This window comes from Ranitomeya variabilis, chromosome 1 (genome assembly GCF_051348905.1).
Source record: "Ranitomeya variabilis isolate aRanVar5 chromosome 1, aRanVar5.hap1, whole genome shotgun sequence".
NCBI classification, from domain to species: Eukaryota; Metazoa; Chordata; class Amphibia; order Anura; family Dendrobatidae; genus Ranitomeya; species Ranitomeya variabilis.
Window position 1 is genome coordinate 1,169,615,689 of NC_135232.1, and position 12,192 is coordinate 1,169,627,880.

Below are 12,192 nucleotides of genomic sequence, written 5' to 3' on the forward strand. Positions count from 1 at the left end.
GGCTGTGAAGAGGCGTCTAGGGAGAGTTAGGTACGCTCCACGGCTGCCTATAGTGTGTGTGATAGGATCAGGGTTGCGGTCAGTAGAGTTTCCACGTCCCTAGAGCTTGTCCTATATTTCTGGTTTACCTATCAGGTCATCTCAAGTGTTCCTAACCACTAGGTCCATAACAGATATCTATGTGTATAATCATTATTACACAACTGTGATATCATTGTATAGTTATTAATACACCCGTGATATCTCTGTATATTATACACCCTTGTGCTATCACTGTATATAGTCATTATTACACCCTTGTGATATTATATCACTGTGATTACTCATTAATAAACCCATGTAGTATCACTATAGTCATTATGACACAACTGTGATATCACTGTATATAATCATTATTACATCCATGTAATATCACTGTGTATAGTCATTATTACACCCCTGTGATATCACTGAGTATAGTCATTATTACACCCCTGAGATATCACTGTGATTACTCATTAATAAACCCATGTGGTATCACTGTATAGTCATTATTACACCCCTGTGATATCACTGTGTATAGTCATTATTACACCTCTGTGATATCACTGAGCATAGTCATTATTACACCCCTGTGATATCACTGTGATTACTCATTAATAAACCCATGTGGTATCACTGTATAGTCATTATTACACCCCTGTGATATCACTGTGTATAGTCATTATTACACCCCTGTGATATCACTGTGATTGCTCATTAATAAACCCATGTGGTATCACTGTATAGTCATTATTACACCCCTGTGATATCACTGAGCATAGCCATTATTACACCCCTGTGATATCACTGTGATTACTCATTAATAAACCCATGTGGTATCTCTGTATAGTCATTATTACACCCCTGTGATATCACTGATCATAGTCATTATTACACCCCTGTGATATCACTGAGCATATTCATTATTACACTCCTGTGATATCACTGTGATTACTCATTAATAAACCCATGTGATATCACTGTATAGTCATTATTACACCCCTGTGATATCACTGTATATAGTCATTATTACACCCCTGTGATATCACTGAGCATAGTCATTATTACACTCCTGTGATATCACTGCGATTACTCATTAATAAACCCATGTGGTATCACTGTATAGTCATTATTACACCCCTGTGATATCACTGTGTATAGTCATTATTACACCCCTGTGATATCACTGCGTATAGTCATTATTACACCCCTGTGATATCACTGAGCATAGTCATTATTACACTCCTGTTATATCACGGTGATTACTCATTAATAAACCCATGTGGTATCACTATATAGTCATTATTACACCCCTGTGATATCACTGTGTATAGTCATTATTACACCCATGTGATATCACTGAGCATAGTCATTATTACACCCCTGTGATATCACTGAGCATAGTCATTATTACACTCCTGTGATATCACGGTGATTACTCATTAATAAACCCATGTGGTATCACTGTATAGTCATTATTACACCCCTGTGATATCACTGTATATAGTCATTATTACACCCCTGTGATATCACTGAGCATAGTCATTATTACACTCCTGTGATATCACTGTGATTACTCATTAATAAACCCATGTGGTATCACTGTATAGTCATTATTACACCCCTGTGATATCACTGTGTATAGTCATTATTACACCCCTGTGATATCACTGTGATTGCTCATTAATAAACCCATGTGGTATCACTGTATAGTCATTATTACACCCCTGTGATATCACTGTGATTACTCATTTATAAACCCATGTGGTATCTCTGTATAGTCATTATTACACCCCTGTGATATCACTGAGCATAGTCATTATTACACCCCTGTGATATCACTGAGCATATTCATTATTACACTCCTGTGATATCACTGTGATTACTCATTAATAAACCCATGTGATATCACTGTATAGTCATTATTACACCCCTGTGATATCACTGTATATAGTCATTATTACACCCCTGTGATATCACTGAGCATAGTCATTATTACACTCCTGTGATATCACTGCGATTACTCATTAATAAACCCATGTGGTATCACTGTATAGTCATTATTACACCCCTGTGATATCACTGTATAGTCATTATTACACCCCTGTGATATCACTGAGCATTGTCATTATTACACCCCTGTGATATCACTGTGATTACTCATTAATAAACCCATGTGGTATCACTGTATAGTCATTATTACACCCCTGTGATATCACTGTGTATAGTCATTATTACACCCCTGTGATATCACTGTGTATAGTCATTATTACACCCCTGTGATATCACTGCGTATAGTCATTATTACACCCCTGTGATATCACTGAGCATTGTCATTATTACACCCCTGTGATATCACTGTGATTACTCATTAATAAACCCATGTGGTATCACTGTATAGTCATTATTACACCCCTGTGATATCACTGTGTATAGTGATTATTACACCCCTGTGATATCACTGCGTATAGTCATTATTACACCCCTGTGATATCATGGTGATTACTCATTAATAAACCCATGTGGTATCTCTGTATAGTCATTATTACACCTCTGTGATATCACTGTATATAGTCATTATTACACCCCTGTGATATCACTGAGCATAGTCATTATTACACTCCTGTGATATCACTGTGATTACTCATTAATAAACCCATGTGGTATCACTGTATAGTCATTATTACACCCCTGTGATATCACTGTGTATAGTCATTATTACACCCCTGTGATATCACTGCGTATAGTCATTATTACACCCCTGTGATATCACTGAGCATTGTCATTATTACACCCCTGTGATATCACTGAGCATTGTCATTATTACACCCCTGTGATATCACTGTGATTACTCATTAATAAACCCATGTGGTATCACTGTATAGTCATTATTACACCCTTGTGATATCACTGTGATTGCTCATTAATAAACCCATGTGGTATCACTGTATAGTCATTATTACACCCCTGTGATATCACTGAGCATAGTCATTATTACACCCCTGTGATATCACTGTGATTACTCATTAATAAACCCATGTGGTATCACTGTATAGTCATTATTACACTCCTGTGATATCACTGTGATTACTCATTAATAAACCCATGTGGTATCACTGTATAGTCATTATTACACTCCTGTTTTATCACTGAGCATAGTCATTATTACACCCCTGTGATATCACTGTAAGTCCGCAAGGACAGGGTCCCCTCCCCTCTGTACCAGTGTGTTACTGTAAACCTGTTTACTGTAAATGATATCTATAACTCTGTATGTAACCCCTTTCTCATGTACAGCACCATGGAATTAATGGTGCTATATAAATAAATAATAATAATAATAATAATTACTCATTAATAAACCCATGTGATATCACTGTGTATAGTCATTATTACACCCCTGTGATATCACTGTGTATAGTCATTATTACACCCCTGTGATATCACTGTGTATAGTCATTATTACACCCCTGTGATATCACTGTGTATAGTCATTATTACACCCCTGTGATATCACTGAGCATAGTCATTATTACACCCCTGTGATATCACTGTAAGTCCGCAAGGACAGGGTCCTCTCCCCTCTGTACCAGTCTGTCACTGTAAACCTGTTTACTGTAAATGATATCTATAACTCTGTATGTAACCCCTTTCTCATGTACAGCACCATGGAATTAATGGTGCTATATAAATAAATAATAATAATAATAATAATAATAATTACTCATTAATAAACCCATGTGGTATCACTGTATAGTCATTATTACATACCTGCAGTCTCAGCTCCTGGATTCTCCTTCTTCAAGTTACTCATACACAGCTGATAGCCCACCGTCTGCTCTTCTTCATCCTCCACTTTAATATCCGTCAGATATCCACCCTGATGTCACATATATAATGGCTCAGAACAATACTGCAGACACAAGAACAAAAGAAACCCCCAAATACAGCATCTGAGTGCGGCTACCTGGTGACTCTCTAGACAGTCCATGGAATACAGGGGAGCCAGACATCCCTCTGCGGGATTTCTTACACCGAGTTCATCTGTAGGAAGGAGTGAGAGAAGAGATTGTTAGATGGGTTGATGGGAGTAGTATCTAGGTGACCCTCTAACAGGCATTAATGTCTCCCCTCCTTACACTGCTGCTCTGTCATGATATAACTCCCCTCTTCTTCATCCATGACTTCAACCTTAATCAAATCTTCACCCTAAAAATACAAGAAAAATTTTAAATGAGCTACGAATTGGTGATTTATGGTCATATGTGGCAGACAAAAGCACCATCTACCTGATCATCCTCCAGAACATTTTCCTCCGAACTATCACAGGCATACAAAGGCGTTGGACATCCCTGGGAGGAATTTCTCCTACTGGATCCATCTGTGGGAGACACGTAGAGACCCAGTGAAGACCATAGAGTGTGAGTCCAGGTGAACTTTCCCACAGTATATACCCTAACCCTGGGGCCGCTCATCCCACAGACGCGCCTCTAATCCATTATACGGGGAGCACATTGTCAGACGAGGCTAAAACATTTTATGTAATTAGATGGGACAATGTTCGAAGAAAAGTAATTTATAAAGAAAAGGTATCATCTGGTAATGGCCCATTGCTTCCAACAAGTGGTTTAAAAATGTTCCCGTATATCACAGAATCTTATAGAACATAAATCTTGCAATTTTCACACGAGAAGACATTTACTCATAATTCCTCTGTATTAGGGAAAAATATATCTTGGTACCGTGTTAGCCATTTCTGTCTCCCAAATCATAACATTATGGACATGAAATTACTTGTACTAAAAGGTAACTTCAAATCGCAGAAAGACAGGAGAGTCTGGGAATATAAACTGATGACGACCTTTGCCACTCTAACTGCAGGAATGAATGTGTCACACGGATTTATGTCTTTTTAGAAACTTGCCCATCAGACCATGTGGGGTCATCACAACAGAGACCCTAATCACAGGACAATAAAACAATCCTTATCTAAGAATTGGCCCAATATTTATGGACATAACTGTTTATCACCCATGGTAATTCTGCTTCATGTCACCTGGCTTATCCATGGTTTTTTTCCCCTTTTTTTTTTTTTTCTATACTATGTTGTGCATAAATATGTGATTCTTCAGAATTTGTTTTAGTCTTTGCCTGATGAAGAGACCTGAGTAGTCTCGAAAGCTTGCAATTTGTTACCATCTTTTCAGTTAGCCATTAAAAGGTATCAACCACTGAGGACTCTCAATTCTAAATATTTTTCTGTATTAGGGAAGAATTTTTATCAGTCTCATTATCCCCACATAAAAGTTTACAAAAACAGGAAAAACACAGGTCCAACCAAACACAATAGAGAAACTCTGTATATAGAGGTGTTATCAGTCATTGTACAGGAGGAGGAGGAGGTGAGCTGTGACATCACCTGTTGTGAATGGTGGATCTTGTGTTACCTACTGTATATAGAGGTGATATCAGTCATTGTAGAAAATGATGTCACAGCTCACCTCCCCCTCCTGTACAATGACTGATAACAACTCTATATACAGCAGATAACACAGGATCCACCATTCACAATAGGTGATGTCACAGCTCACCTCCTCCTCCTGTACAATGACTGATAACAACTCTATGTACTGTAGATAACACAGAATCCACCATTCACAACATGCTGTGGTGCGACAGTTCGTGATGGAAGCATAAAGTATATGCGGATAAAGCAGTGTAGATTGCTGATGCCTATGGGGCCAACTGTAAACCGGAAGTGCGGAAGCCAGACAACGCCAGCTGGAGAGGAGGTAAGCCTGCAACCAACCCCAGTGCCCCTGCAAGCCGACTCACTGGAGGCCCTGTCACTTTTGCCAACAGCACCAGACCTACCACCGACCTTCGCAAGTGTTTTGCCTGCAATAAGACTGGGCATATCAGCGCCAACTGTCCGGAGAAGCAGAGGAACCTCCCAGCCAGGGCCCCAGGGCCTAATGCGGCAGTTCTTTTGGTGGGTGGGGTGGTTGGGAGGGTCTATGACAATGTGCAGCACGTCATCGTGGGGGGGCCATGTCGCTAGAAGCCTCAAGGACACCAGGGCTAAACGAACCCTCATCCGACTCAAACTGGTGGCCCCTGAAGAGATTATTCCGGGGAAAACCCTGACTGTCACCGGGATTGGGGGCATCCGCTGTCCCTTGCCAATGGCCTGGGTGTTTATGCATTGGGGTGCCGGGAGTGGGATGAAAGAAGTTGGGTTGTCCAATAACTTGCCCACCGATGTTTTATTGGGGACTGATTTGGAGAGAATGCTTGCATATTATGTCCCTGATCCCCCTACCCAATCTGATGCTATGGGTGAGGCTAATGCTGATGATAATGATGGGAAATTGCATGCGTTAACTTAGAGTGATTTATCTCATACTGATGAGGAGGAGGAAAATGTGCATGTTTTACCTGCTAACCATTTATCTCCTAATGATGATGTCTCTACAGGTGCAGGAGTGCTCAGCCACGTCACTCTGCTCAGCCACGTCACTCTGCGGGGTGGGATGGCTGAGGAACCCCTAACAGGAGCAAGCGATGGTGCTAAGGGAAACAGGGAGATGCATGGGAACCGTGAGGAAGGTGATGCCGTGCAACTGACCAGTGCCACAGAGGAAGGTAACTGCCCCATATATAGCACTGCTCCTGAGATGTTGGGGGTGGATGGGGAGGTAGAACCCATAGCAGTGCTAGCTGTTTAGTCTGTGGAAATCCTCGGAGAGACAGCCAACGTAGCTGCTGTCACCCGCAGTCAGAGTGCCCAGAACGCAGATAACGTTCTGCCTTCTGGACCCTCCTCAGTCACATGGGTGACTGAACCAGAGATGGAATCAGAGCAGATCCCAGAGGGTTCCCGTGGGGAAGGGACCCTGGTGTCACTTCTGGCTGCCTCCAGCCAGGAGTTCCAGGCTGCTCTCCACTCAGATGCGAGCGTGGACAACTTGAGACACCTCGCCGACATGCGCAGCTCCGTGACTGATAAGGAGAAGGTGTTCTGGGAATGAGGGAGGTTATACCGGGAGACAGTTCCCGGTCAATCCCAAAAAGAGTGGTTGAGGGAAAGACAGTTGGTTGTCCCGTACCAATTCAGGGGTGAGTTGTTGCGGATTGCCCATGAGATCCCACTTGCTTGAGAACTGGGGATCAGCAAAACGAAGGCCCGGCTGTCTCAACACTTCCAGTGGCCCAAGATTGGGACAGATGCGACAAACTACTGCAGCTCCTGTATCACCTGCCAAAGAGCGGGGAAGGCGGGTTCTGCTCTTAAGGCTCCCCTGATCCCTTTGCCAGTGATAGAGGAGCCTTTCCAGAGGATCGCGGTGGACATTGTGGGCCCACTAGCCATCCCCAGCAGCTCTGGAAAGCAATACGTCCTCACTGTGGTATACTACACTACACGGTACTCAGAGGCAGTGGCTCTGTCCTCTACTAGGGCGGATAAGGTGGCAGATGCACTGTTGGCCATCTTTTCACGGGTAGGATTTCCCAAGGAGATGCTTACCGACTAAAGGACCTAATTCATGTTTCGCCTAATGGAGGCTCTCTGTAAGAGAATGCAGGTGAAGCGTCTGGTATCGAGCGCGTATCATCCCCAGACCAATGGTTTGTGTGAGCGCTTCAAAGGTACACTTAAACAGATGCTACACATGTTGAGACCCAAGGGCACGACTGGGAGTGGTACCTCCCACACCTGCTATTCGCTTACCAAGAGGTTCCGCAGGACTCGACTGGGTTCTCCCTCTTCGAGCTCCTGTACCGCAGGTGAGTCCGGGGACCCCTTGGGTTAGTAAGGGAATCCTGGGAAGAAGAGCCGAACCCTTCTGAAGTGCGCATCGAGGAGTATGTCATGTGCTTCCATGACAAAATGCAGACCTTGACGCAGTTGGTGCATGACAACATGGTGCAGGCCCAGGCCGATCAGAAGCACTGGTACGACCAGAATGCCTGGGAGCGGACCTACCAGGTGGGTCAGAAGTTGTGGGTGCTGGTCCCTGTACCAAAGGATAAGCTTCAGGCAGCCTGGGAAGGCCCATACGTTGTCCACCAACAGCTCAACCCAGTAACCTACATGGTCACGCTTCACCAAGCTCGGGGTAGGCGAAAGGTCTTTCACGTCAATATGATGAAGGCTCATCATGAACGTGAAGCCTGGGTCCTACCGGTCTGCAACCTGCCCGAAGACGGGGAGAAAGAGACCATCCTGGATATGCTGGCCCAAGCCAAGGCCGGTGGGTCCATCGAGGACGTGGAGGTAAGCGCCTTGCTATCCAAACCCCAGCGGTCGCAGCTGCGAAACAGGCTGGAACCCTTCCAGGCCGTGTTACCTGGAAGGACTGAGTTAGCGGTCCACGACGTGGACACAGGGAATCGTGCCCCACTATGGCAAACATCCTATCGGATCTCCCACGAGGTGCAGCAGGTTAAGCGCCAGGAGATAGATGAGATGTTACAGCAGGGGGTGATTCAACAGTCCAAAAGCGTGTGGGTCTAATCTGAAGTCCTCTTGCCAAAGAAGGATCGGACCACACGGTTCTGCGTGAACTACAGGGGGCTCAACGCCATCACAGCCTCGGACGCGCACCCAATGCTGCGCATTGAGGAGCTGCTTGAGCGGTTAGCTGGCGCAAAATATTTGTCCACAATGGATTTGAGTGGGGGTATTGGCAGATTTTCCTGAACCCCGAGGAGCAGGAGAAGTCTGCCTTTATCTTCAGACTGTAGAAGTCCACGGTGATGCCATTCGACATGAAGAATGCCCCTGCCACTTTCCAGTGGATGGTCAACCACCTGCTTCAGGGACTGGAGAAGTACGCGGTGGCGTACCTGGATGACACTGCCATCTTCAGTCTCTCCTGGGAGGAACACCTGCAGCATCTCCAGGAGGTGATCAGGTGAATTCACCAAGCAGGCCTGACCATCAAGCTGGGAAAGTGCTAGATGGGCATGAGAGAGGTCCACTACCTGGGGCACCGGGTAGGCGGGGGCTCCATGAGGCCAGAGCCTGGGAAAGTGGACGCTATCGCATCTTGGCCCACCCCCAGAACCAAGAAGCAGGTGATGTCCTTCCTGGGCACTGAAGGGTACTATAGGCGCTTCGTACAGAACTATAGTTCTGCTACTCTACATGCGTGACCCTACACAAAGCCAGCAAGATTTTCTCTGCCTGATCCACTGAATCTGGTTCATCATAAAGCAACCCAAGCGCCAGAAAAAACGCATCTACATTACGCAATGCAGGATCTCCTGGCGCAAGGGAAAAGGCCCAGTCTTGAGGGTCGCCACGTAGCAAAGAAATAATGATTTTTACTTGCTGAATGGGGTCACCAGAGGAGCGGGGTTTCAAAGCAAAAAACAGTCTACAATTATTTTTGAAATTCAGGAACTTAGATCTATCCCCAGAAAACAAATCAGGAATTGGAATTCTGGGTTCTAACATCGGGTTCAGAACTACATAATCTTGAATGCCTTGTACCCTTGCAGTGAGTTGATCCACACAAGAGGACAGACCTTGAATGTCCATATCTACACCTGTGTCCTGAACCACCCAGAGATTTAGGGGAAAAGAAAAACAAAACACGCTGCAGAGGAAGAAAAAAAAAATGGTCTCAGAACTTCTTTTATCCCTCTATTGAGATGCATTAACACTTTACGGGCCAGCTGTACTGTTATGATGACCTGGTGGTTAGGAGCACTAGGAATGACCTGATGAGCAAACTAGTAATACAGGACAAGCTCTGGGAAGTGGGAGCTCTGCTGACCGCAACCCCTAATCCTATTACAACAACTAGAAATAGCCGTGGAGCGTACCTGACTCTGCCTAGACGCCTCTTCACAGCCTAAGAGCTAACTACCCCTAAAGATAGAAAATAAAGCCTAACTTGCCTCAGAGAAATTCCCCAAAGAAAAAGGCAGCCCCCCACACATATTGACTGTGAGTTAAGATGGAAGTCACAAACACAGGAATGAAATAGGTTTCAGCAAAGGAGGCCAGACTTAACTAAACAGAATTGAGGATAGAAAAGGTATCTTTGCGGTCAGCATAAAAAACTACCAAAAAACCACGCAAAGTGTGCAAAAGAGACCCCACACCGACTCACGGTGTGGAGGTGCCACTCTGCATCCCAGAGCTTCCAGCTAGCAAGGCAAAATCATGATAGCAAGCTGGACAAGAAAACAGTGGTAAACAAATAAGCTAGCAGGGACTTAGCTTTTGCTGGAGTAGACAGGTCATCTGAAAGATCCAAGAGAGAACTGAACCAGTACTAGGACATTGACAGCTGGCATCAGGTAACGATCTAAGTGGAGTTAAATAGAGCAGCCAGCCTAGGACTAAACGAGGTCAGCTGAGGAAGGAACCCCAGAACCAGCTGCTCCACTCACAGCCACCAGAGGGAGTCCATGGACAGAACTCGCCGAAGTACCATTCATAACCACCGGAGGGAGTTCGAGAACAGAATTCACAACAGTGCAGTACCCTGACTGACCTTATGGTAAGGGGGGCGCTGTTATGATCCAGTGACCTTGGAGCCGCATGAGAGACTTTCTCAGGAGTAGGTGGTACCTGTACTGACCGCAAACCCTAAACTAACACCGCAACTAGAAGTAGCCGTGGGATGTACCTAACACGTCCTAGACACCTCGAAACCCGGAGGACTAAATACCCCTATAGATGGAAATGGGAATTCTATCTTGCCTCAGAGCAGAACCCTAAAGGATAGGCAGCCCCCCACAAATATTGACTGTGAGTATAAGAGGAAAAACACATGCAGGCAGAAAAACAGGATTTAGCAAAAGAGGCACTTCTAGCTAAATAGAAAAGGATAGGACAGAATTCTAAGCGGTCAGTATTAAAATCCTAAAAATATCCACAACAGATAATACAAATATTCTACATCTAACTAAAGACATAGAAAGTATATCTGCATCTCCTGAGAATCCAGCATGACTGAAAAATCCAAACAAAGTCTAAGCTGGACAAAAAAACACAATGAATTGCACTGAATTGCAAAGCACACTGCATGTGTGCACAGAGACAAAAAACCAGACACTTATCTTAGCTGAATTGGCAGCAGGGCATGAGGAGCCAGAGAGAGATGCAATCCCTCCAAGTACAATGGCCAACTGGCATGGACTCATGGATCCTGCACACCTAAATACCTAATAGAGCTGCAATCAGCAGAAACACCTGCCCGCATTACAACCCCAAGACAACTGCACTACCACCAACAACCACCGGAGGGAGCCCAAGAGCAGAATTTACAACAGGGCGCCAGAGAGCTGCAAGTCCAAACCGGAACTGGGAAGTGGGATATAAAAAAATCTCTGAAGAAATAACTGGGGGAAACCAAACACCCCCAATTCATGACACATTGGTGGCAGCGGTGGGATGATAACAATATCTCCCCTGTGATTCATGACAGTATAAGCAGATATTGAGGACACATATTTCATTGTTCTATTGTCTTATGTGCATGCTTATTCAATCTGCGGCGATAAGTTGGTGCAATAGTGGTATAAGGAGGGTTCAATTGCCCCGGGGCCCGGGAATAGTGAGACCACCGAATGCTGGCACAGGTTCATGGCTTTTGCAATAACTTGGTACCTGGATAGTATATCCATTAAAAAATGATCAATATTGGTGGCCACTACTCTCTCTGAAAATCACCCATTATTTATGAGACAGGAGGCTATTTATTACAACTGGGTATAGGTACAATATATGGTGTTATTGATGTTTCACCTGTATATATTATTCCTTCCCTTATTGGGTCTTCCCCGATAATAATTTATATTCTAATTGGAATGCACTTCTGTGACAACTCTACATCTCCCCAACTTCTGAATTTTTAGCCTAGACATTACTTTGTTCTGCTGTTTGATGTGTATATTATTCACCTCAGGGCCTAATAGGGTGTACTAGGGAGAGTTGACAGTGAGCGAGGGTGCCACAGCGCAGGTCCTAGGGTGTCAACCTCTGCTGCAAGGTAGGGGAACAACAGATGTTTTTTAGGGCTACTCTACATTTCCAATTGTAGGCCAAACAGCTGATAATTGTTGGTCTACTTTGTTGTTATTTAATATATCATTAAAAGTGAAGTTTTAATTAACTTACTTTATCTTGAGATAGTGCTTTGGTCAGTAAAT

The 12,192-nt window shown here is 44.1% G+C and overlaps 1 protein-coding gene and 1 long non-coding RNA gene across 4 annotated transcripts in view; one reads left to right on the forward strand and one right to left on the reverse strand.

Moving 5' to 3' along the window:
* The window catches only part of LOC143793491 (uncharacterized), a 119,509-nt gene that overhangs the window by 36,060 nt on the left and 71,257 nt on the right, over positions 1 to 12,192 (reverse strand). For both annotated transcript variants that reach the window (XM_077280506.1, XM_077280507.1), the window contains exons 4-7: positions 4,311 to 4,402; positions 4,161 to 4,230; positions 3,989 to 4,065; positions 3,793 to 3,901 (exon numbers count right to left, since the gene is read on the reverse strand). In XM_077280506.1, coding sequence (XP_077136621.1) covers positions 3,793 to 3,901; positions 3,989 to 4,065; positions 4,161 to 4,230; positions 4,311 to 4,402 — 348 coding nt within the window. The remainder of the gene's footprint in view (positions 1 to 3,792; positions 3,902 to 3,988; positions 4,066 to 4,160; positions 4,231 to 4,310; positions 4,403 to 12,192) is intronic.
* Positions 5,547 to 12,192, forward strand: part of LOC143793492 (uncharacterized) — a 29,481-nt gene continuing 22,835 nt past the window's right edge. For both annotated transcript variants that reach the window (XR_013220145.1, XR_013220147.1), the window contains exons 1-2: positions 5,547 to 5,813; positions 6,499 to 6,666. This is a non-coding gene — a long non-coding RNA (uncharacterized LOC143793492). The remainder of the gene's footprint in view (positions 5,814 to 6,498; positions 6,667 to 12,192) is intronic.